The 25698-nt window shown below is 42.7% G+C and overlaps 1 protein-coding gene across 1 annotated transcript; it reads right to left on the bottom strand.

The window, feature by feature from the left end:
• Nucleotides 1–5339: 5339 nt before the first annotated feature.
• Nucleotides 5340–23850, bottom strand: vtcn1 (V-set domain containing T cell activation inhibitor 1). The gene is made up of 5 exons (XM_057852279.1): nt 23536–23850; nt 23277–23341; nt 18008–18364; nt 5596–5850; nt 5340–5481 (listed from the first exon to the last, which is right to left on the bottom strand). The coding sequence occupies exons 1-5, from the start codon at nt 23565–23567 to the stop codon at nt 5372–5374; spliced, it is 819 nt and encodes a 272-aa protein (XP_057708262.1). The 5' UTR covers nt 23568–23850; the 3' UTR covers nt 5340–5371.
• Between the last annotated feature and the right edge of the window lie 1848 nt (nt 23851–25698).

The following is a 25698-nucleotide window of genomic DNA, read 5'->3' as shown; positions in this document are numbered from 1 at the left end:
TAATATATATATATATATATATATATATATATATGTATGTAATATATGGCGGAAAACACTCAGGTAACTTGAAGTTCTGCTCTGAAACCCCCAATTTGCCAAATTTCCAAATCGTGCGAGATGCATACTTCACTGAAAAGCTTAAAATCTCAATTTTCTGGGGGAAGAAAAATTTTGAACAGGAGGGCATTTTTTAAAAAAAATAATACATTTTTTTTAAACAGCAAAACCCTATCTGGAGGTGAGTGCACGCGAGAGCAGAATTGCAGACGCCATGACTTTAACGAGATATTATCGGGTACTTACCTTGTTTCGATCCAAAAACTCCACGTAGCATGTATCACTGAGTGTCAAGACACAGCTGTGAATGGCCACAGCTGGATTTTGGGGGATTTTATGGTTGAAACATGGTCATATAGACCCTACCCACGTGACGTCACAACTCCGCTCTCCTGAATGGTACCGCCCACTTGTCCGTCAAAACATAGTGTTAACCTGTTACGGCTACGTACATTTCTCCTATTTACGGCGTGTTTTTCTGCTCCTTAACATTAATAATCAAAATGGTGAAGGCGTGTGTGGCTGTTGGTTGCACTAACAGAGAAGATGGAAGGAAAGACTTGAAGTTTTACCGTATTCCGAGGGATCCAAAGAGCGCGAAATGGACGGCTGCAATTCGACGTGAAAACTGGGCACCAAAAAATCACCACAGACTAGTAGTCATTTTATATCCGGTAAGATGCATTTAAGATATACTTAGAGGGTTTTGGGCTGACAAATAACCACAATTAAGATCATTGCGAGGCTAATCGCCGACAACATACGACGTAGTACGACATAGTTTCAAATTCAAGATGTTTGTGACTTCCCTTTCTTCCACCATCGTTATTTTTTGAATAATATTTAGCTGGTACCAAGTGAAAGAAACTGGCCTCGTCTACGGGGCTGACAAATAACCACAATTAACATCATTGCGAGGCTAATTGCCGACAACATACGACGTAGTACGACATAGTTTCAAATTCAAGATGTTTGTGACTTCCCTTTCTTCCACCATCGTTATTTTTTGAATAATATTTAGCTGGTACCAAGTGAAAGAAACTGGCCTCGTCTACGGGGCTGACAAATAACCACAATTAAGATCATTGCTAGGCTAATCGCCGACAACATACACGTATGTATGTAGTGAGAGTGCTATCGCTAAACCATATAAACATTAAAAGCCTTAACTCCATTGACAAACGACATGAAATACATTAGACTTGACAGTGGATGTTAGCAATAACAAAAGATTTTGAATTGAAAATTTCGTAACTCACCTTTCCAAGCACAAGATAGATTCCTGCCGAATTTTCGTGGACGAGGACCTGTTTCACCCAACCAGCAACGAAGTATTTATAAGCCTCCAAGCTCTTGAAGTTTTTCATATTTTCGTGAGAATAGGCTGATTTAGTGTGGACAAGATAATTGTGAATATCTGCGTAGCAGATGTCAGGCAGACAGGGCGAAGACAGTGGGTCGAAAAACATCGATTTGGGCATCAAATATGGATCTGGCGCCTGTATAGAACGAAGCTTTTCCTCATAACGCCTTTTATGCAACAGATCCAGTGAGTTTGCGGCATCAGAAAGCACCGGGTCTTCCATGAAATGTATTTTAAATTCCGCCATAAATTGAAAACAATGCTAATACAGAGTCAAAATGACGGACAAGTGGGCGGAACCATACAGCGAGCACGTGGTTTTGTGACGTAGGTGGGTAGGGTCTATAACAAGGGTCGTGATGCAGAAATCGCAGACATCAAGGAGCGGTCGAGATGTTCTTTTTCATATATTTACCCTTTTAAACTTTTTTTTTTTTTCAATTTTTCTATGTTTGAATCGATTATTTATCACCTAACATATCGGAGAAAATGCGACAGTAACAAAAAAAAAATACAATTAAGCGATAGTTATGAGGTAGGTATCCGTGACTTTTTTTACAGACACCATTTTTTTTTATTGTGACGTCATTTGTTTAAAGGTTTTAAACATGCGAGTGAATAATTTTTTTAAAGTCTTTTTTTTTTTTAAACGAAATATTAGACATCAATTCATGATTCTAAGCTAGAAATGACAGATATCTTTTTTTTGATTGAAGTTGTTTTTCTTTATGAAAATCTATTTTGTGAAGCAACTTATTTTTTTGATTGAATAATAATAAGAAAAATGTCCAAGCCAAAATGTGACCCAAACACAAGTCGACATTACTTAAATGAAAAAGTTGCTTCAATCAGAAAAAAAAAAACTTGACTTCAATCCAAAAAAAAAAAACTTAAAAATGAATCAAAGAAAAATAGCTTTCACGTGCATTTATTTGAATTTCAAAATTAATTTTTTCCTTCAAACACATTTTTTTTTTTTTTAATTGAAGCGACTTTTTTTGGTTGAAAATATATATTTTGATTGAAGCAACTTTTTTTTTATTAAAGCAAAATTTTTTGATTGAATAATAAAGACACAAATCTACCTCCATATGGCTCCCCCCAGGGGATACAATTTTTCATTGGGGTAACTACATTGGCACGACGCCAGCGGGCGTACCAAATTCAATGGATGACGATTTTGACGAAAAATATTTCCTAAGCAGCCTGATTTAGAATTCCCCTCAAGAATGATGGGAAACAAACAACGCTCATTGTGAACTTATTATTATAAATATTTTTGTAAGTCAATTTTATTGCTGACACTGCGGTTTGGGGTGATCAACATGTTGTGCCCCCCCTGCCCCAAAAAAGGGCCTGCAAATTCTTGACGATTTTTATATTGATGGCATATTTCCCTCATTTGCTGACTTGTCAAAGAGGTTCACTCTTCCAAGCTCTCATTTATTCCGTTACTTTCAGATACGACATTTTATTCAAAAACTTTTTCCTCATTTTCCAAATCGCCCACCTGAAACGCCGATGGATGCCTTTCTTGTACTCAAACCAACACAGAAAAGCTTATTGTCTACTTTATATGGTTTAATTTTTAAAATCAATCCAACTTTTTTAAATTCTCTTAGAACAGCGTGGAACCAAGACCTCAACATTAATACATCTGATGAACAATGGAACAACATGCTTCATCTTGTTCATTCTTCATCAATTTGTTCCAGACATCAACTCTTACAGTGCAAAATTCTCCACAGGGCTCATTTTACAAATGCGAGGTTGGCCAAAATTTTCCCGGGAAGATCTGATGCATGTAATAGATGTAAACTCTCGCCAGCCAATCATATACATATGTTTTGGTCATGCCCCAAACTAGTTGTCTTTTGGCAAACTGTATTTGACACTTTAGGAAAAGTGCTTCGCACTAAGCTGAATCCGGACCCCCTAACGGCAATTTTTGGAACATCTCCCTCACCTGCTTTGTCCAAACCATCAAGAAAAGTGATTGCTTTCACAACACTACTTGCTAGGAGGCTAATTCTCCTTAAGTGGACTCACTCATCCCCACCTACACACAACAAATGGATCCAAGAAATCCTGCAAAACCTGAGACTTGAAAAAATTAGATTTTCCTTAAAGGGTTCCCTCCAAACCTTTGATACAATCTGGCAACCCTTTCTACTCTACATAGATTCCATACCTATTGAAGCTGAAAACCATTGAGCTACTAACACCCCCTCCCTTTCTTTCTTTTTCTTTTTTTATTTTTATTTATTTATGTATTTTTTTTAAATTTATATATATATATATATATTTTTGTGTGTGTGTGTGTGTGTGTGTGTGTGTGTGTGTGTGTGTGTGTGTGTGTGTGTGTGTGTGTGTGTGGGGTGTGTGCAAGTTGTGAATGAGAACGTCTGCTGTCTTGATCGTGCCGGGAAGGTACCCTTATCTTGACCTTATTGGAATGAAGCTTACTTTGTGTTATCAAAACCTTATCTAGCATCAACTATCATTTATGTGTTTCTACCCTTGTTGTGTTTTGCCTGTACCGATCCCATTAAAGTATGAAAATTCAATTAAAAAAAATACAAAAGTCAAACTCCGCCTATGGGCTGGCAGTCTGAACTGTCAAGTTTCCCGAATTGGAATACATGCAGCAATTACGTCAGCAAAGAGCGAGAGAGACTGGGCGCTAGTGCTACGGTAGTGGTGCAGCTGTGCGTTAGCACCTAGCTTACCTTGAATACGGCAGGGTCGGGCTTGACAAGAGTCATAATAAAAATAAAATGCTTTGAGGATAAGCCTGAGAATGCTCGGTTTTCTTTGTGCTCCATATGGCCAATATTTCAAGATTGCTTACACCGCCGAGAGTCGCAAACTGTCCGTATGTGTGTGTCATGAATGGACAGTGCGTGCATGCTATGGTTCCATATAAACTTTGAATATAAGACTAATCTGGGATTATTTATGTCTGTTATTTGTGTCCTCTTTTTGGAAATCAAAATATGATCACCTTTGAATGACGTTGAGCCAGCATATGTGGTTATTTGTTTTGATGCTTCTGCGCGGACTTCAAAAACAAAACCGAGATAATAAAGAAAATCAAAGACATGCCCTGATAAGGGGCATATTATGCACGTTCCACTTTGTTTTTCGAAACCTCATAATAAAACGACATCAAAAATTGGATTTCTTTATTGCATTTCTATAATTTCATAAAAGCAATGAAACAATTCATTAATATTGTAATGTGGTAGCATCATACAACAGAGTAGTCACGTGGTGCGTTGGATGCACTTCGGGGAAAATAAACATTAAATCATGAAGGCTCATTATGTATTTTTAGCCGACCTAGTCATTTTTATAGTTGGCTAATATAGCTAATTCAGATACATACAGCATGCGTTGCCTTCATTATTGGACTTATTTAAGGCTTTTATTTTTTTGCGGCTCCAGACATATTTGCCTTTTGTTTTTGTTTTTTTGGTCCAGTATGGCTCTTTCAACATTTTGGGTTGCCGACCCCTGGGCTAATTGATCGATGCAAAATAAATCTGTATTGACTTATACTTTTATATGTTTTGGTTCAGGTCATAGACAGTTCGATTCAAACTTTTGTTGTCAAAAACTTCTAAACAACATTTTGAAAACTTCCAGAATAGGCGTTTGGGTTTTATTAGCAAATTTAAATTGCAATATTTGAACATTAATTATATTAACATGCAAAACAAATACAAACTTGTCAATAATTTAAACTATCCAGGAATGCAAAAAATAAACATTCGTCTTAAGACCACTCAACATTGTTTGTCTAAATAAATTAAATATAACTGAAACATGCAAAACAAATACAAACTTGTCAATAATTTAAACTATCCAGAAACAACGAATGATGTTTTTTTTTTTTTTTTTTTTTTTAACAGGATTTGTTTTGCTGGGATGAAATAGAAATTTGCATTACATTAGATACGTAACACAAAGGAGAAACGTTATGACTCTCAAATATGATGTTAGTTGGGCTGATGCAGCGCTGTACGTAAAGTATGCTTCTCCGGGAGTAACAGAACCTTAAAAAAAAAAAAAAAAAAAACATTAAAATTTTTTTTATTCACAACACATTCTCGTGGTTTTGAAAAACAGTTGTCCGAAATGCAAAATGGTTGGTTTAATGGGAAACTGACCTGTTGTTACAGTGGCATCAGAGTTTGATGCCACCAAATCGTTCTTGATCCTGCAAGTGTATGTGTCACTGACATTGACTGACCCCAGGGTGCTGATCACTCGAAATATCCCTGCAGAGCTCTCGATAAAGTCCGTGCTACCCTGCAGGACGTTGTCCTCGGCATCCAACCATGTTACATTGGGCTGTGGAAACCACCTGCTCGCCACAGCTGTCAGGACACCGCTTGAAAATGTAAATGTGGGGGCGGTGAAGGCTAACAGGAGGTAAGAAGAAATTATGAGTCAGTGTCATTTGTGCATGATTGCAAACAACTAGACTGGAAGTGTGGAACAGAAGTTCATCAGCACTAAAAAAAAAAATATTCACGAATAATAATACAACTTTAACTGGAAGCAGCTGTAAAGGGTCGTCACAGCCATGGTCACAAGAGGATACTGATAAGTTGGATATTGTCACATTTTGGATCATAGTTAAGCAAAAATTGTCGTACATTGTGTGATGTGAACGTTGAAAAAAATAAAAAAATGATGCCTATCTAAATTTGGGTCTGTTTTTTTTTGGGGGGGGGGCAGTCAGGTCACCCTGTATTGATTGAGACCTTTATAATCTCTGTTATTGCATTGCACATGTGTGCAGTTTCGGCTTTCTAAAAACGCCTTGTTTTTCTCAGCCAACAAAAGGGAAGGGTCCGGGACGCTGTTCCGGTAAAAGATTCGGGGCTGGAACGGGGCAGAACGGTGCTTTGATTCCGAAAATATGACGCCAACTCTCAAAACCCCATGTTTAAAAAAAATATTTAAAAAACCCTACCATGCTGCCACACATGCATCTCTAATAAAAAGAATCTACTAGCGTCAGTTTTACATACACGAGGGTCATCAACAAGCCGAATAAAGTGCTTGTGTAGCGTAATCCGTTTCCGACGATATTTATTATTCATTTATTTATTCTACGTTGTTCTTCCCAGCGTCTCTGTATCTGACAAGTCGCGTCGCTGCGCACTTGCAGGCGGCAAAAAAAAACAACAAAAAAACCCTAGACTGCTGTCTGTTCAATTGGCTGACATACTGACATGTGATCGGCATGGATAGTTGGCTATAATTGGTTCAAATGCAACTGTTTTTTGAAACAATAGAGGGGGGGAAACAAGCTTGTTGAATTAAAAGAGCAATGCAACGGAAAATTTATCATTTGTTCATTTACATACGGCTACTTATTTATTTCCTTATAATTAAAAAAAAAAAAAAAAAATCAATGTTTGCTTTATCTTTAAAATATATTCCATTTCACTGTGCATAATGCAAGTCATTTGTACTTAATTTTTGTCGATTTATGTTACTTTTATCTTATTATTTAAAACAAAAAGTCAATGTTTACATTATTTTCAATTTTAACGTACATCCTATGTTCAATTGTTAAAATTGAGGTTTTGCCTTTCAGTGTAATGCAGTGGACTTGTTAGGGTTGCGTGAGCAAGAGGGGATCCCAGAGCAGACACACAGGGGTGAGATGAGTAATCTTTTATTGATGATCACAAGAATGTGGCGAGGGCTGGTGACTTGGCTCGGGGTAGTTGAGCTGGCGTGAGGCGAAGGAGCTCGGAGGGAGGCAGGCGTGGAATCCGACAAGGGGCGCGCAGAGAACAGGTCCTGGGGCGAGAGAAAAAACAAGTCGTGAGCCGGTGATCAGGAGTACGTATCAAAGCAATGCGAGAAACAACTGACGGTGGAACCAGACGAGTTGATCGGGCGACGAGGTGGAGCGTCTGCTTGGCTTTTAAAGCTGGCTGATGTTAATTGCCCTCAGGTGTGGCCGCTCCACTCGTCTGACCTGTAATCAAGTAAAAACATGCACACCTGCTGGAGGTGGGCATGTCTCAAAAGGAAGGGGAAGAGGACCTAACAGGACCCCCCCCCTTACGGGCGCCACCTGGCGCACGACGAAGAGCCCCGGGATGGGCACGGTGGAAATCCCGGATGAGCTCACGGGACAACACCCACCGAGCAGGGATCCAGGACCGTTCTTCTGGGCCGTAACCCTCCCAGTCCACCAGGTATTGGAGCCCACGGCCACGGCGGCGGACATCGAGAAGCCGCTCCACATGGTAGGCAGGACCCCCATCGATAGACAGGGGCGGCGGAGGAGGCTGAACAGGGGGAGCCAAAGGGCACGTGGAAACAGGCTTGACTTGGGAGACGTGGAAGGTAGGGTGGACTCTGAAATGGGCAGGGAGCTTGAGGCGCACGGCGTTAGGATTCACTATCTTGGTGATTTCAAAGGGACCAACGAACCGGGGGGAAAGCTTGACCGACTCAGTCTTGAGCGGGAGGGTCTTTGAAGAGAGCCACACCTTCTGACCAACGGTGTAGACGGGTGCAGGCCTGCGGCGGCGGTCAGCCTGAGTACGGGATTTCTCGGACGCACGGAGGAGTGCGGAGCGCGCTTTCTCCCAGACCTTGGAGCAACGATCAATGTGGGCTTGGACAGACGGGACGGCAATGTCGCGTTCCTGTGAAGGGAACAATGGGGGTTGGTAACCCAAGGAGCACAGGTAGGGAGACATACCTGATGAGGCATTCGGCAGGGTGTTGTGCGCGTATTCGATCCAGGGCAGTTGATCGCTCCAGGTGTTGGGGTGAGCTTGTGTGGTACAACGGATGGCTGCTTCGAGCTGTTGGTTTGTTCGCTCGCACTGGCCATTGGTCTGCGGGTGGTAACCGGAGGAGAGGCTTATGCCAACACCCAGGGCCGCACAGAAGGCCTTCCAAACCTGGGAGGTGAACTGGGGTCCCCTGTCAGAGACTATATCTGCCGGGATGCCATGTAAACGGAACACATGGGTTGTGAGCAGGGTCGTGGTTTCCGTTGCTGTTGGTAGCTTGGGCAGGGGGATGAAATGGGCAGCTTTGGAGAACCTATCCACTACGGTGAGTATAACTGTGTTGCCTTTGGAAGGAGGCAGGCCGGTGACGAAGTCCAGGGCTATGTGGGACCAAGGGCGGCTAGGAATGGGTAACGGGCGAAGGAGTCCAGAGCTGGGCTTGGTGGTAGTTTTACTGCGAGCACAAACAGTACATGCCAGAACATAGGATCTGGTGTCCTCAGGCATGGTGGGCCACCAGAACCGCTGGCGCAGCACAGCCAGCGTCCTACGGATGCCGGGGTGGCAGAACAGCCGAGAAGCGTGAGCCCACTCCAGCACCTGGGAACGGAGATCCTGGGGTACAAACAGGTTAGGTTGTGGGCCTGCTCGAGGGTCTGGATGTTCCCCATGGGAGTCTTTCACCTTTCGCTCGATCTCCCACTCCATCGAGGCAATGAAGCAAGTAGGTGGAAGAATGGGGGCTGGTTCTTCCTTGGGTTCGCCTGTTTGGAATTGGCGTGACAGGGCGTCGGGCTTGGTGTTTTTGCTACCTGGAATATAGGACAGGGTGAAATTGAAGCGGCTGAAAAACAGGGCCCACCTGGCTTGTCGGGGATTCAATCTCCTGGCGGACTTGAGGTATTCCAGGTTTTTATGGTCTGTGAGCACGACGAAGGGCTGGGGTGTCCCTTCCAGTAGGTGGCGCCATTCTTCCAATGCCAGTTTTACCGCCAAGAGTTCCCTGTCCCCGATGCTATAATTTCGTTCAGCGGGGGAGAGCCTACGAGAGAAAAAAGCACATGGGTGGATCTTGCTGTCAGCCGGACGGCGTTGGGATAGCACCGCGCCCACGCCAATCTCCGAGGCATCGACCTCCACGATGTACTGCAGTGAGGGGCTAGGATGGACCAGCACCGGGGCCGTGGTGAACCGGCTCTTGAGGTCGCCGAAGGCGGAGTCTGCAGCATCAGACCAGAGGAATGGCTTGGCGGTGGAGGTGAGGGCGGTGAGCGGAGCCGCTAGCCGGCTATAATTGCGAATAAATCTGCGGTAGAAATTAGCGAACCCGAGAAATCGCTGTAGCTGCTTACGGTCAGATGGACGAGGCCAGTGCAGAACCGCTGTAACTTTTGATGGGTCCATGCGTAGCTCCCCCTTTCCCACGACGTAGCCTAGGAATGTGGTTTCAGGAACATGGAACTCGCACTTCTCAGCTTTGACGTACAGTCTGTTCTCGAGGAGCCGCTGGAGCACTTGTCGGACGTGGTCCTCGTGCTCCGGTGGTGTGCGCGAGAACACCAAGATATCGTCTAGGTACACAACCACAAACCTGTTAATCATGTCTCCCAGGACATCATTAACAAGGTTCTGGAAAACTGCAGGGGCGTTTGTGAGCCCAAACGGCATTACCAAATATTCAAAATGGCCTAGGGGTGTATTAAAAGCGGTCTTCCACTCGTCACCCTCCCTAATACGGACCAGGTGGTAGGCACTGCGCAGGTCGAGTTTTGTGAAAATAGTGGCGCCATGGAGGGGGGTGAACGCAGACTCAAGAAGAGGAAGAGGGTACTTATTTTTTATCGTTATCTCGTTCAAGCCTCGAAAGTCTATGCAGGGTCTCAGGCCGCCGTCTTTTTTTCCCGTGAAAAAGAAACCCGCACCTACTGGGGAAGACGACGGGCGAATGGCACCAGTTGCTAATGACTCGGTAATGTACTTTTTCATCGCCTCCCTTTCTGGAAGAGAGATGTTATAGAGGCGACCCTTTGGAAGAGCCGCACCAGGAAGGAGGTCGATGGCACAATCATAAGGTCGGTGTGGAGGGAGCGACGCTGCGCGGTCTTTATTGAATACCTGCCCCAGGTCGTGGTAGCATTTTGGCACGGCTGACAGGTCTGGTTGTTCCAGGCTCGGGACAGGACAAGCAGGCACTAGAGCAGATTTTAAGCAGTTAGTATGGCAGAAATCGCTCCAAGCCGTAATCCTGGGGTGTGTCCAGTCTATGGAGGGGTTATGAGTCTTCAACCAAGGCAGACCAAGGACCAGCGGTGTGCAGGGGCTATGGAAAACTAAAAACTGGCTCACCTCTCTGTGGTTGCCTGACAGGAGGACGTCTAAGGCTTCTGTTTTATTGCTCACGCTAAACAGGAGACGACCGTCCAGCGCAGTGGTTCTTAATGGGGCAGGAAGCGGGTGCGTAGCCAGCCCCAACTGGTCCACGAGGCCACGATCTATAAAATTCTCATCAGAGCCACAATCAACAAGGGCAGTCACTGTATGGGACTGATCCTTCCAGGTGAGTGTGGCGGGGAGCTGGAGCCTTCGTGAGGAATTGTAAGACATATGACTCACCAGTAAGTCTTTGCTTGGGGAGACCAGACGCACTGGGCAGCTGCGGATGAAATGCCCACTTTGACCGCAGTATATACATAATTGTGCACTATACCTGCGGTTGCGCTCCTCGTGTGTCAGCCTAGTGCGGCCCCACTGCAGTGGCTCGGTCCTTCCAGCGGGGGGCGGCGCCGCCTGCGCACCATCAGAGGCTTGGACAGGAAACAGTGATGGCCGCGGAATGACCGAGAGGCGGGTGTGCCGAGCGGCCGGCTGTTCTCTTCGTTGTCTCCGGCGTTCAAGCAGTCGATTGTCAATATTTATGGCTTGGCGGACAAGATCGTCCAGCGAATCCGATTCGTCCCGTGTGGCCAATTCATCTTTGATAGTCTCATCTAGTGCGCAGATGAAGATTTCTTGTAGCGCTGCGTCATTAAAGCGGCTTTCAGCCGCCAAACACCGGAACTCCACTGAGAATTCGGCGACGTTTCGAGTCCCTTGGCGAGCCGACATGAGCCGTTTGGCTGCCTCTTTGCCGCGGACAGGATGGTCAAAGATTTTGCGCATTTCCTCGGTGAAGCGGGCGTACGAGAGACACACAGCGGATCCCTGCTCCCACACGGCCGAAGCCCAATCCAAAGCCGCCCCCCGCAAGGAAGCGATGAGGTAGGCAATCTTTGCTCTATCCCCCTGGTATGCGGAGGGTTGCTGCTCAAAAACTAGGCTGCATTGAACTAGAAAGGCCCGACACGCACCGAGGTCGCCGTCGTACGGAGCCGGTGCGGGAACGTGGGGCTCTTGGCGCGAAGCCGATGACGCCGGGTTAGCAGTGGGCGCGTGGCTCGGAACGGCGGCGGGGTGGCTTGGAGATAACGGGGGCGTATGTGAATGAGAAGGCGATGTAAGCCGTGCCTGGATGGCCTGGATTGTCCGAGAGATGTCAGTTACCTTATGGAAGAGCGCTTCTATGGCCTGGTGATGATTAAGGAGTGACGTAGGCGAGCTGGCGAGGTTGTCTGCGGGATCCATGTTATGGCCCGATCAAGCTGTTAGGGTTGCGTGAGCAAGAGGGGATCCCAGAGCAGACACACAGGGGTGAGATGAGTAATCTTTTATTGATGATCACAAGAATGTGGCGAGGGCTGGTGACTTGGCTCGGGGTAGTTGAGCTGGCGTGAGGCGAAGGAGCTCGGAGGGAGGCAGGCGTGGAATCCGACAAGGGGCGCGCAGAGAACAGGTCCTGGGGCGAGAGAAAAAACAAGTCGTGAGCCGGTGATCAGGAGTACGTATCAAAGCAATGCGAGAAACAACTGACGGTGGAACCAGACGAGTTGATCGGGCGACGAGGTGGAGCGTCTGCTTGGCTTTTAAAGCTGGCTGATGTTAATTGCCCTCAGGTGTGGCCGCTCCACTCGTCTGACCTGTAATCAAGTAAAAACATGCACACCTGCTGGAGGTGGGCATGTCTCAAAAGGAAGGGGAAGAGGACCTAACAGGACTAATGCATGTGTGAAACTTTTCATTCATTTATTGTCCTCAAGAGCGTCACGGGGGCGCTGGAGCCTATCCCAGCTAACTATGGGTGTCACGGGGGCACTGGAGCCTATCCCAGCTAACTATGGGCAGTATGCAGGGCAGGGCCGGCCCAGCCTATACGCAGACTATGCCGCTGCTTACGGCCCCTGAACACTTTGGGGCCACCAATTGGGCAATTGTTTAATTTATATTAGTGCTGCAACGATTAATCGATTAACTCGAGTATTCGATTAGAAAAAAATATTCGAATTAAATTTTGTTGCTTCGAGTATTTGTTTAAAGTGGATTTGTATTGGTTTATTTTGAAAGTGTTTACATTTAGTTTTATTGATTAGGGTGGATACACTGCCATCTGGTCTGCCTCTTTTCACATGGCTGAATCCAACTGTTAAGATCCTTGTTAACACCAACATGACCTAAATTTTTGTTTGAGCTAATGTTTTTTAATGCATTCGTAATTTATTTGTGGGAAAACAAAACCACCTGAACCATTTGTTAAGAGCATTGTAAAAAAAAAAAAAAGAAAAAAAAAACTTTAGCATTTTATAGCACTTAAGCTAGCAGACTTTTTCTATTTAAGTCAGCCAATAGACCCTACCCACCGACGTCACAAAACCACGTGCTCGCTGTATGGTTCCGCCCACTTGTCCGTCATTTTGTCTCTGTATTAGCATTGGTTTCAATTGATCGAGGAATTTAAAATGCATTTCATGGAAGACCCGGTGCTTTCTGATGCCGTAAACTCACTGGATGTGTTGCATAAAAGGCGTTATGTGGAAAAGCTTCGTTCTATACAGTTGCCAGATCCATATTTGATGCCCAAATCGATGTTTTTCGACCCACTGTCTTCGCCCTGTCTGCCTGACATCTGCTCCGCTGATATTTACAATTATCTTGTCCACACAAAATCAGCCTATTCTCACGAAAATTTGAAAAACTTCAAGAGCTTGGACGCTTATAAATACTTCGTTGCTGGTTGGGTGAAAAAGGTACTCGTCCACGAAAATTCGGCAGGAATCTATCTTGTGCTTGGAAAGGTGAGTTACGAAATTTTCAATTCAAAATCTTTTGTTCTTGCTAACATCCACTGTCAAGTCTAATGTATTTCATGTCATTTGTCAATGGAGCTAGGGCTTTTAATGTTTATATGGTTTAGCGATAGCACTCTCACTACATACATACGTGTATGTTGTCGGCGATTAGCCTAGCAATGATCTTAATTGTGGTTGTCGGCCCAAAACCCTCTAAATATATATTAAATGCATCTTACCAGATATAAAATGACTACTACATAATCTGTGGTAATCGTTTGGAGCCCAGTTTTCTCGTCGAATTGCAGCAGCCCATCTCACTCTCTCCTCTCCGTGTCTCTCGGAATCCGGTAGAACTTCAAGTCTCTCCGTCTATCTTCTCTGTTATTGCAACCGACCGCCACACACGCCTTCACCATTTTGATTATTAATGTTAACGAGCAGAAAAACACGCCGTAAATAGGAGGAATGTACGTAGCCGTAACAGGTCAACACGATGTGTTGACGGACAAGTGGGCGGCACCAGTCAGGAGAGCGGAGTGGTGACGTCACGTGGGTAGGGTCTATTGTTCTTTTGTTGTACATAGATCCTCTTTAAAAAAAAAAAAAAATTTATACCGTTTGTTTAATTTATACCGTTTGAGGCTCAGCTCAGGTATTTTAATTTTTCATGTTACTTATCCGATTACTCGATTATTCGAACTAACTAGTCCATCGATTAATCGAATACTAAAATATTCGATAGCTGCAGCCCTAATGTATATTCTATTTTGTTTACTACGGTTTGCTTAATTCGACTTTTTGAGTTTTGATACTTGATTACAAGTTTTAAAAAAATAAAAGTTCTTCCTTAACTTCTTTCTTTCCTCTTTTAGAAAAAGGTTTGGCGCTATCTACTGTAAGCACTGACAATCATTTGGGGTGAGAAGTTTGAAGTATGCAGTGCAACAAAATCTGATTAATATATAAAATATGGACCTATGGGTTGGATTGCATGTATGGGTTTCACAGTACACTGTGATGAAATGGTGGGCCAAAAATATGGGCCCCTTTGCTTTATTTTGCTTAGGGCCCCCAAATGGTTTACACCGGCCCAGATGCAGGGTACACTCAGAATCGGTTGCCAGCCAATCGCAGGGCAGATGAAGATGAACAACCATGCAAGCACACACTCATAGGTCACATAGGGACAATTTAGAATGTTCGATCAGCCTACCATGCATATTTTTGGGATGTGGAGGGAAACTGGAGAACGTGGCGAAAACCCACGCAGGCACGGGAAGAACATGCAAACTCCACAAAGAAAGGCTGGAGCCCAGGATTGAACTGTTAGGCGGACGTGCTAACCACTGTGTGTGTGAAACCTGTTGTGTTTTATTGTGTGTTATACAGTATTTATAACTGTGCCAAAAGCATTTTTTTTTGCATTTCAGTGGTTTTAGGAGGTTTAACATTTAATAAAAGGGCTCCATGCCGACGTTTATGTCAGGGATTTTGGCAAGAAATTCTAGCCACTTTCACACCTGCTTTTACTTGAGTATATTTGTGAAGAAGAAACACTACTCTTACTCTGCTACTTTGGGCTACACTAGAGTCGTTACATTTTTCATATTTATTCTACATATAGACTTTATTTTTGCCAGAGATGTCAACAGCGGCTGTGTCAGTTTCTTCAATGAGACGTTGCAACAATAACCACATGACTCGATGATCCCAATCAGCTGTAACAGTGTTTTTTCTCCACTTGAGGGCACTCATGCTCTTTGGAATGGTGGTGTTTCATAGTTTTTGGTCTGGTCTGAATTTGATTATTTTTGCATCATCATTTAGGCCTAATATGGTCATGTAATAGGATATTGTATTTATAGTATAATAAAAAGATTTCATATACACTGCTGGCCAAAAGTATTGGCAGCCCTGCAATTCTGTCAGATAATGCTCAATTTCTCCCAGAAAATGGTTGCAATTACAAATGCTTTGGTAGTATTATCTTCATTTATTTTTCTTGCGATGAAAAAGCACAAAAGAGAATGAAAAAAAAAAAAAAAAAATCACTAGCATTTTACACAAAACTTATACAAAAATGGGCCGGACAAAAGTATTGGCACCCTCAGCTTAATACTTGGTAGCACAACATTTAGAATAACTGCAAACAACCGCTTCCGGTATCCATCAATGAGTTTCTTACAATGCTCTGCTGGAATTTTAGACCATTTTTCTTTGGCCAACTACTCCAAGTCTGTGAGATTTGAAGGGTGCCTTCTCCAAACTGCCATTTTCAGATCTCTCTACAGGTGTTCTTTGGGATTCAGGTCTGGACTCATTGCTGGCCACTTCAGAAGTCTCCAGTACTTTCTCTCAAAACATTTTCTAGTGCTTTTTTAAGTGTGTTTTGGATCATAGCCCTGCTGGAAGACTCATGACCTCTGAGGGAGATCCAGCTTTCTCACACTGCGCCCTACATTATGCTGCAAATTTTTTTGATCTTCAGACTTCTTTATAAAGCGCTTTGAGCGCCTTGAAAGGTGGAAAAGTGCTATATAAGTATAACACCATTTACCATTTATGCCATGCACACCATCAAGTAGTCCAGTGCCAGAGGCAGCAAAGCAACCCGAAAACATCAGGGAACCTCTGTCATGTTTGACTGTGGGGACCGTGTTATTTTCTTTGAAGGCCTCGTTTTTTTCCTGTAATCTCTATGTTGATGCCTTTTCCTAAAAAGCTCTACTTTTGTCTCATCTGACCAGAGAACATTCTTCCAAAACAGGTTTGGCTTTCTCAGGTAAGTTTTGGTAAACTCCAGCCTGGCTTTTTTATGTTTTTGGGTCAGAAGTGGGGTCTTCCTGGGTATCCTACCAGAGTCCCTTTTCATTCAGACACCGACGGATAGTACGGGTTGACACTGTTGTACCCTCGGACTGCAGGACAGCTTGAACTTGTTTGGATGTTAGTCGAGGTTCTTTATCCACTATCCACACAACCTTTCGTTTAAATCTCTCATCAATTTGTCTTTTCCTTCCACGTCTAGGGAGTTTAGCCACAGTGCCATGGGCTTTACACTTATTGATGACACTGCGCACAGTAGACACAGGAACATTCAGGTCTTTGGAGATGGACTTTTAGCCTTGAGATTGCCCATGCTTACTCACAATTTTACTTCTCAATTCCTCAGACAGTTCTTTGATCTTCTTTTCTCCATGCTCAATGTGGTACACACAAGGACACAGGACAGAGGTTGAGTCAACTTTAATCCATTTTAACTGGCTGCTAGTGTGATTTAGTTATTGCCGCCACCTGTTATGTGCAACAGGTAAATAACAGGTACTGTTAATTACACAAATTAGGGAAGCATCACATGTTTTTCAAAGGGTGCCAATACTTTTTTTCCAGCCCATTTTTGAGTTTTGTGTAAAATGATAATGATTTTTTTTAAAAATCCATTCTCTTTTGTGTTTTTTTTCATTGCAAGCAAAATAAATGAAGATATTACACCAAATCATTTGTAATTGCAATCATTTTCTGGAAGATATTGAGCATTATCTGACATTTGAATTGCAGGGGTGCCAATACTTTTGGCCAGCAGTGTAGGTACTGAGGCTGGGGAAAAAATCCTATACATCCCGCCTACCCCTATGAATCCTGTGCCTAGAATACTCCAAAATGTCCAGAGGAAGCTAGTAGCAATGTACCAAAGTGAGACAAAATTATGTGAGTTTTTTGGGGAAAATGTTTGACTTCTATTTTTTCCCCCCAATATAAGCACCTTTAAGATACAATTGTACACTGAACAGCTGTACCTTGACTTATGAAGGAGCAAACTTACACATTTTCATAGTTATGAGCAGTCAATTGGTTCATGCTATATACATTTGGTTTATCCTAAAACCCAAGCTGTTTTTTGCAATGCATTTTTCATCTCTCTTTTCTATTTTAAATCTCATATCCTCACATGAGTACGCAGGGTCCCAGGAGGATATGTTTAAAGTGAAAAATAGCACAATAAGGGAGCCTGAATGCCCTTGCATGTGGGCAAAATGAGTCACTATTTCCAATGCACTTAAATCTAAATTTTTTTCCCATTCTCTTTTGTGTTTTTTCATTGCAAGCAAAATAAATGAGAATATTACTACCAAAGCATTTGTAATTGCAATCATTTTCTGGGAGAAATTGAGCATTATCTGAGAGAATTGCAGGAGTGCCAATACTTTTGGCCAGCTGTGTACATGAAGTTGTGCTGAGAAAAAAAAATACTATTATGAAAAAAATCTGACACTGTAAAGAGTTACTCATAATGTTACTAATTACTTGAGTATTCTTTTCAACGAATACTTTTTTTTTTTTTTTACCTGCACTTGACTAAATTTTTGAAAGACTACTTTTACTTGAGTAATATTATGTAGAAGTACCGCTACTCGAGTGCTCGAGTGATATTTTTGGCTGCTCTATCCACCTCTGCTGAACTTGATTAAATGTACCATTTCCTTTTACCAGTAGATGGTGCTATTTCTACGATGATTTTTTTTTTTTCATTGATGTCTTTAAACTTCGGCTCTTTTTTAAGGTAACAGCAGCTACTTTGCATTTGCATGTTCTTGCTGTTTGATTCTAAAAGCAAACAGTGCAACTGGAAAGTCAGGTTTCCCCACCTGCTGTCCTGAGGTTGATTTTGATGTCCCCGCCGCCTCCTGAGTGGCTGAGCGAACATGTGTACTCGCCTGCATCACGGAGTCGTACCTTCCGCAACAGCAATGAGGCGTTTCCTTTAAGCACAAGATCACTGAAGATCTCTACCCTGCCCCTGTATTGTGAGTCCTGCTCGGCGTTGTTCTCGGCACCATCTTCATAGCGGTAAACGATTCCTTCCAGTGACTTCTTCCTCCATGTTATGGACACCTTTTCGAATGTACTCTGTTCGCTGTCTGCAGGCAGGAAGCAGCTAAGTATGTAGTCTTCACCGAGGTTGGCAACAGGAAGTCTGTTGAGGCTCTCAACCTGAGAGTTACCTTTACAGACAAAGAAACAAGAAGGCTTCAATAGAGTCACAGCAAAATGGGGCTGGGTGACCTCATATGTGTCCCAAAAATATATTTTAGGGAGAACGTGCAATATTAAAGTTGCCTCAATCAAATGAATACTGGGTATCACCAGAGGCGGGTAGTAACGTGTTCCATTTACTTGAGTAACTTTTTGAGAAAAATGTACTTCTAAGAGAAGGGTAGTTTTACGCCGCTACTCTGGACTGCACTTGCATCGTTACATTTTCTTCTTTATTCGACACATTAGATTTGACATTTTTGGGTTGTTGTTTTTTTTTGCCAGAGATGGCGACAGTGGGTCTACCAGTTCTCTCATGAAACGTCGTAACAATGATTACATGACTCCATTATACCAATCAGACGTGACTGTACAGTCACATGAATCATGTGACATGATCACACATTACGCCGGCCTGTTCAATCATGTGGCGAATCGAAAGTGCTGTAAAACATTTTTGACAACAGTACCGTAATTTCCGGACTACAACCCGCTACTTTTTCCCCTCATTTTGGGTCCTGCGGCGTGTGCAATGATGCGGCCAATTTGTGTATTTTTCTGATGGCCGCCAGGGGCGCTCGAGCATGGAATGTGGGAGTGAGACCCGTGTAATATGTGTGTCGAGGAAGACGCTAGTTTGCACTGTTTCCGGTAGTTTAACTTTGTGCGTTGTGCATGAATAGAGGTGGCGGACCCTCGTCTTTGCGCATGAGTAGAATTGGCAGACCTGCATCATGGAAAATGCTAGAAGAAATTAAATTGGCCATCCGAGTTGTATGGGACGATTTGATGACGAGCGGCGAGAGATCGTATGCCAAGACTCGCCGCATGCGAAGAGCAGCTTTTGCACAGGTTTGCCGGGGGAGCCTGGCAGCGTGAAGCGCTGTGAAAGAGTCCGCCATCACCAACGGGTTTTGAGGGGCAAGTCTGCTGCGTGACGAGGCGAGGAGGACGGCACAGGTTGGGAGTTAATATGCCTCATTATGGGAGACATTGAAGGCGACGGCGAAGGAGAGACTGAGTAGGTGCTTGGCGAAGTGCATCTGAGCGTCTTCATATCCGACACTGAGGGTGAAGACTTCCATGGTTTGAATGCACAGGAGGAAGATGAAGATTGCTAACAAATACTTTTATGTTTTTATTAACCAGCACAATTAGTGCTGCACCGCCATGCTTATGCTATGTAACTTCTGTGCCGCTGCTATATAACTGCCGTGTATGCCGGCGCTGTTTGGAACGAAAAGTTAAGGTGTGTTATTAAAAGTTTGAAAACTGTATTTTTCTTTGTCAATGTCTCTTGTTACTAAGTGGGCACACGCGGCTTATAGGCAGGAGAGGCTTATGTATGTACAAAATGGTTTTTCCTTTAAAAATGTACTGGGTTAGGCTTGTAATCAGGGGCGCCCAATAGTCCAGAAATTACGGTAATCAGTAGAGGTGGGAATCTAGGGGCACCTAACGATTCGATTACGAATCAGAGGCTACGATTCGATTATTAATCGATTATTGATACCCCCCCCCCCCCCTTCAGCTATTAGCTGTTTTTAATGTTTCGTACACTAGTTACAAAAAATGTACGAACATCCTCTCAGGCTTAAATAAACTATTTCAGTATCAAGTTAACAGTTCAAAACAGAAAATAATTTCCATAATTTCCCTTCTGTCTACTTTCGACCTGAAAGTTTTCAAACTGTTTCATCATTTAAAGATAGATTCAAGTCAAGGTTTTGCCGATTTGGGAGTATTTTAGATAAAAAGTTAATTAGGTTCGCTCGGAAGGTTCGCTACAACAGCCTTCCAGAGAAATCTACTGCCTTAAAATGATGGCTGTTTACTAATGCTAGTTTTCTATACATGTGCTGCTAACCCCTCACGAGTCTGTCATTTCGCATCTAGTTCTCTATACATGTGATATCTACCGTAACATTATGTGGGCGTAGTTTGTAGCAGCTGTCAGCCGTAGTGAGGTATTATTGTTTTTTTATGTAGTGGCATGAGTTGAGCGTGATGTTTACTCTCGGTCCGTTCCTCATTGCGTCCCGAAGACCGCGCTGATTGTGTTTTCGTTCCGCTTTACTTGGCATATTTCAATAATTGGAATTTGGATGTTTGTGAATCGTTCTCAAACCTCCCACGGCCGAATTGCGAAAAATCTAAGAATCGGAAAGAGCTAGCAAAAGTACACTGGTTGGCTGGTTGCCCTACGCTAGCTGTCTGATTGGTTGGCTTCGTGACACGCTAGTAGTGTGTGCAACTGAGCGCGCAGACAAAAAAAAAAACAAACTGATAAGCGCAGAAGTCGAAAAATTTCGCGACATCAGGAGGTGTGCTCAAAATCCATTTTTGCTTGCTCAGAATAGAGATAGTACAGGAGTGCAGAAATTGAGCGAGAGCAGGAGGGGTGTTTTCTGTGCTCAAAATACATTATTGCTTACACAGAATAGAGGCAGCAATATAACACCTTATTGCCAGTGACTAGATGGAGAGCGAGCCTTCAGTAAAATGAAAATAATGATAAAAAAAAAAAAAAAAAAAAAAACTACCTACGCCACACCATTTCACAGGGCAGGCTTAACAATCTAGCCATGCTCTCCATTAAGCGTGAGCTTGCTCAAAAACTGGACTTCACTGATGTTATAAATGACTGCTGTCAAAAAAATCTAGGCGTATCACTTTTTGAGGGCTTGCTAACCCCAGGGATGTGGAGTGGGCAGGCACTGGATGTTTAGTTATACTGTTTTGTTGCTTAGCAGACAGGCATAGCACTCTCAGTTGTATTGTATCGTAGCCTACATGGGACAATAGATGGAAATTGTTTATATTGTGTCACATCACATTACGGTCTGTTGAATTTAACTGTCCATCTCAACTGATTTGAAAATTTACACTGTCATTGCTTGCAAAGTGGCAGGGGCGGGGGGGCCCTATAATGCTTTCTTGTCCCTAGACCCCTGCAAGTCTGTTGACAGCACTGAATGTAAATATAAAATAAATAATGTCATAAAAAATTACAATTGATCATTTTTACCCCATTTTTTATTCGCTTTGGATATATCATTTAAATTTGGTCTTGATATAAAAAAATACATCTAAAATGCAAAGTAGACATTGATTATTATATTTTATTACATTAATTATATTAAATATTGTATCCACCTAACCCATCATCTCCACCACAATCTCCTAATTCTCTAACAGCAGTGTGCATAATGTTGCCAACACTTTAACCTACTCAGTCATACAGACTGTGAACTCGCTGGCTGTTAACTCAAGGATACAATATATAGTAGGGTTGGGAATCTCTAACATGAAGCCAATTCGATATGTATCTAGAACCAAAGGTTACAATTAGATAAAAAACTATACATTTTTAAGGCCGAGCGATTCGATACAGTTTAAGAACGATACAGTTCGATACAGAGTGAAAACGATACGATAGTAAACATTTGTTGTGTGTGTTCGTAAAGTATTTTAAACATATAAAAAAAGATTAAAGATTTAATTAAACAACAAAATTTCAAAACAACAAAATTTCATACCAATGTTATGTTTTATTTTTTTATGAAGAAAAAAAATAAAGCTGACTATATGACCGTCATTTTGTTGGATGGGATTGATAATAAAATAAAACTCCAGTGACAGACAACAATAAAGTGCAGTAATTTAATTACTGTATTTCCTGGTGTTTTGAACACAATAGGTAAGTAATTTAAGAGCAAACTTTCAACGTAAACATCTTACAAGCAAAATATATGAATTATATGCAGCAGCTCTAGAAAAAAAGAAACCTGCTAGTGTTATCATAAATAAATAATAAATTATGCTTTACCACTGGAATAACTCGGGGAATAAAAACATGGCATTTTAGACAGACAGGTCTATAATCATTACTTTAACCTTATACACAGCAAAGTCATTCACTTATGCCTGTGCTTCCACATTTTTTTTATTCCTCATCACTGTCTATATCTTTTTTGAAGGGCAGATTTTTCTTGAGGAAGATCAACTGACCCACATGTTCATGTTTAAGTAGACTGCGTTTCGTGGAAACAATATGCCGCCCTTTCCACCATTGTAGTAGGTTATTTTTCAGGGTTAAAAACTCATGATCTCTGTACTGCTTCACACTTCACACTACCTGTCCCATGCGAACAGATCTGGCTGCCTTCGTCACTTCAAAGTCCGACTTTTGTTTTCGGAGGTGCGTTGAAAATCAATCGCTGCACGTCTCTGGCGTGGTGCGCAAACTGTCCATTGTTTTGGCATGTTACTTCGTTGCCACTACTAGTTTCGTTTTGGGCTGTGAAAAAAACGCTACGGAGCGTGCGTTACAGTGGTTTTGTTAGCTCTCGCGTTGTTATGACACGCCCATGACGATCGGGTAATGACGGCGACTACTAGCGGTTCTGCCGAAATGAATGGGAAGTTGAGGCAACCACGATGGCGGTCATAATCTAAGTGCGCTGTGTGATGAATGACACAAGCGCAGCATATGAGGTAAAAGCTAAATTATTATCATATTAAACAATGCATTCGAAGCCGATTCTTGTGCTCGTGATAGCCAAATTCTATCTCTACTATCGGTTCATTGAATATTTAATGGCTAATTACTGTCAAATGGTAAATTTACTATCGATACAGCTGTATCTCTCACCTGTTAAACCGAATATCGGGTCGTATCGGTTTATTGTTCTCAAGCTTAGTACATATCTGAAATTTCTGAATGGCAAAAATAAACAAGAATGCTCAAATATATATTTTATGTAGCATATATAACTAAAAAAAAAAAAGGGCTTTCTTATAATATTTATGGCATGGACTGCAATTCCATGTACATGGTGAACTTTGTTGGGCTGACTTAGTTATTCAAAAAAGACTTACCTGAAAGCGTCAAGGACACGATGAGGATGATGATCGCTGAGAAGATAACAATGAGCGTGATCATGCTACACAAACACACACGCACATACATTTAGCCTTCATGCAACACAAGGCAAAGAAGTTAAGTTTGGATTTGGCCACAATTAGGCATCATTAAAGGATAACAGCAATTCATTACATCAATGTATCTTAAATTGGCTTCATTATTGATGATGCTGCAACTTCAGTGTCGTGTTAAAAAAAAGGTTTCTATGCTTACATGTAGAAGATGATTTGTCCCAGTGAAGCCATGGCTGCTCACACACCCTTGGAGGAAATAAACATGTCAATATCCCTTGTGTTGACTGACTCACTCACACTTGCACACACAGAATGTCTTGAGAACATCACTCTGAGTCAATATTAAATTAAGGCGTATGCTTCTGCTCATTTGGCTTATCAAAATAAAGCTACTGTCAAGAAAATCTTCCCTCCACGTTCCTAAAACATGTATTTAAGATTCTTTGAAGAAGTTAAACTACCCAAAAGTGTATCAAGATGAGATTACTAGCAACCGTTACCATACATTCATTCATCTTCTGGACCACATATCCTCATGAGGGTCACAGGGGTGATGGAGTCTATCCAAGCTAACAAGGGGTAGGAGGCAGGGTACGCCCTGAACTGCTTGCAGGGCCACTCACAGGACATATACAGACAAACAACCATTCAGGCAGACTCACACCTACGGACAATTTGGAGTGTTCAGTCAGCCTACCGTGCATGATTTTGGAACGTGGGCGGAAACCAGAGCAACCGGAGAAAACCCACGCAGGCACTGGGAGAACACGCAAACTCCACACAGGGAGGCCGGAGCCAGGAAGGAACAAAAAATCTCAGAACTTTGAGACGGACGTGCTAACCAATTTACAACCGTTCCTCAATTCTATACAGAGCAGCTAAAATGATGGCCTGCAAAATGATGTCTATTTTTTGGGGAAACAATGTACAGTGGGGCAAATAAGTATTTAGTCAACCACCAATTGTGCAAGTTCTCCTACTTGAAAAGATTAGAGAGACCTGTAATTGTCAACACGGGTAAACCTCAACCCCGAGAGACAGAATGTGGAAAAAAAAAAACTGAAAATCACATTGTTTGACTTTTAAATAATTTATTGTCAAATTAGAGTGGAAAATAAGTATTTGGTCACCTACAAACAAGCAAGATTTCTGGCTGTCAAAGAGGTCTAACTTCTCTAACGAGGTCTAAACAGGCTCCACTCGTTACCTGTATTAATGGCACCTGTTTTAACTCATTATCGGTAAAAAAGACACCTGTCCACAAACTCAGTCAGTCACACTCCAAACTCCACTATGGCCAAGACCAAAGAGCTGTCGAAGGACACCAGAGACAAAATTGTAGACCTGCAACAGGCTGGGAAAACTGAATCTGCAATAGGTAAAACGCTTGGTGTAAAGAAATCAACTGTGGGAGCAATTGTTAGAAAATGGAAGACATACAAGACCACTGATAATCTCCCTCGATCTGGGGCTCCATGCAAGATCTAACCCCGTGGCGACAAAATGATAACAAGAACGGTGGGCAAAAATCCCAGAACCACACTGGCGGACCTAGCGAATGACCTACAGAGAGCTGGGACCACAGTAACAAAGGTTACTATCAGTAACATAATGCGCTGCCAGGGACTCAAATCCTGTACTGCCATATGTGTCCCCCTGCTGAAGAAAGTACACGTCCAGGCCCGCCTGCGGTTCGCTAGAGAGCATTTGGATGATCCAGAAGAGGACTGGGAGAATGTGTTATGGTCAGATGAAACCAAAATAGAACTTTTTGGTAGAAACACGGGTTCTCGTGTTTGGAGGAGAAAGAATACTGAATTGCATCCGAAGAACACCATGCCCACTGTGAAGCATGGGGGTGGAAACATCATGGTTTGGGGCTGTTTTTCTGCAAAGGGACCAGGACGACTGATCTGTGTAAAGGAAAGAATGAATGGGGCCATGTATCGAGAGATTTTGAATTGAAAATCTCCTTCCATCAGCAAGGGCATTGAAGATGAGACATGGCTGGGTCTTTCAGCATGACAATGATCCCAAACACACAGCCAGGGCAACAAAGGAATGGCTTCGTAAGAAGCATTTCAAGGTCCTAGAGTGGTCTAGCCAGTCTACAGATCTCAACCCCATAGAAAATCTGTGGAGGGAGTTGAAAGTCCGTGTTGCCCCAAAACATCACTGCTCTAGAGGAGATCTGCATGGAGGAATGGGCCAAAATACCAGCAACAGTGTGTCAAAAGCTTGTGAAGAGTTACAGAAAACGTTTGGCCTCAGTTATTGCCAACAAAGGGTACATAACAAAGTATTGAGATTAACTTTTGGTATTGACCAAATACTTATTTTCCACCATGATTTGCAAATAAAT

Source organism: Corythoichthys intestinalis, chromosome 12 (assembly GCF_030265065.1).
Source record: "Corythoichthys intestinalis isolate RoL2023-P3 chromosome 12, ASM3026506v1, whole genome shotgun sequence".
Taxonomy (NCBI): Eukaryota; Metazoa; Chordata; class Actinopteri; order Syngnathiformes; family Syngnathidae; genus Corythoichthys; species Corythoichthys intestinalis.
Note: the sequence above shows the minus strand (reverse complement) of the source record. Positions and strands in the feature narration are given on the sequence as shown.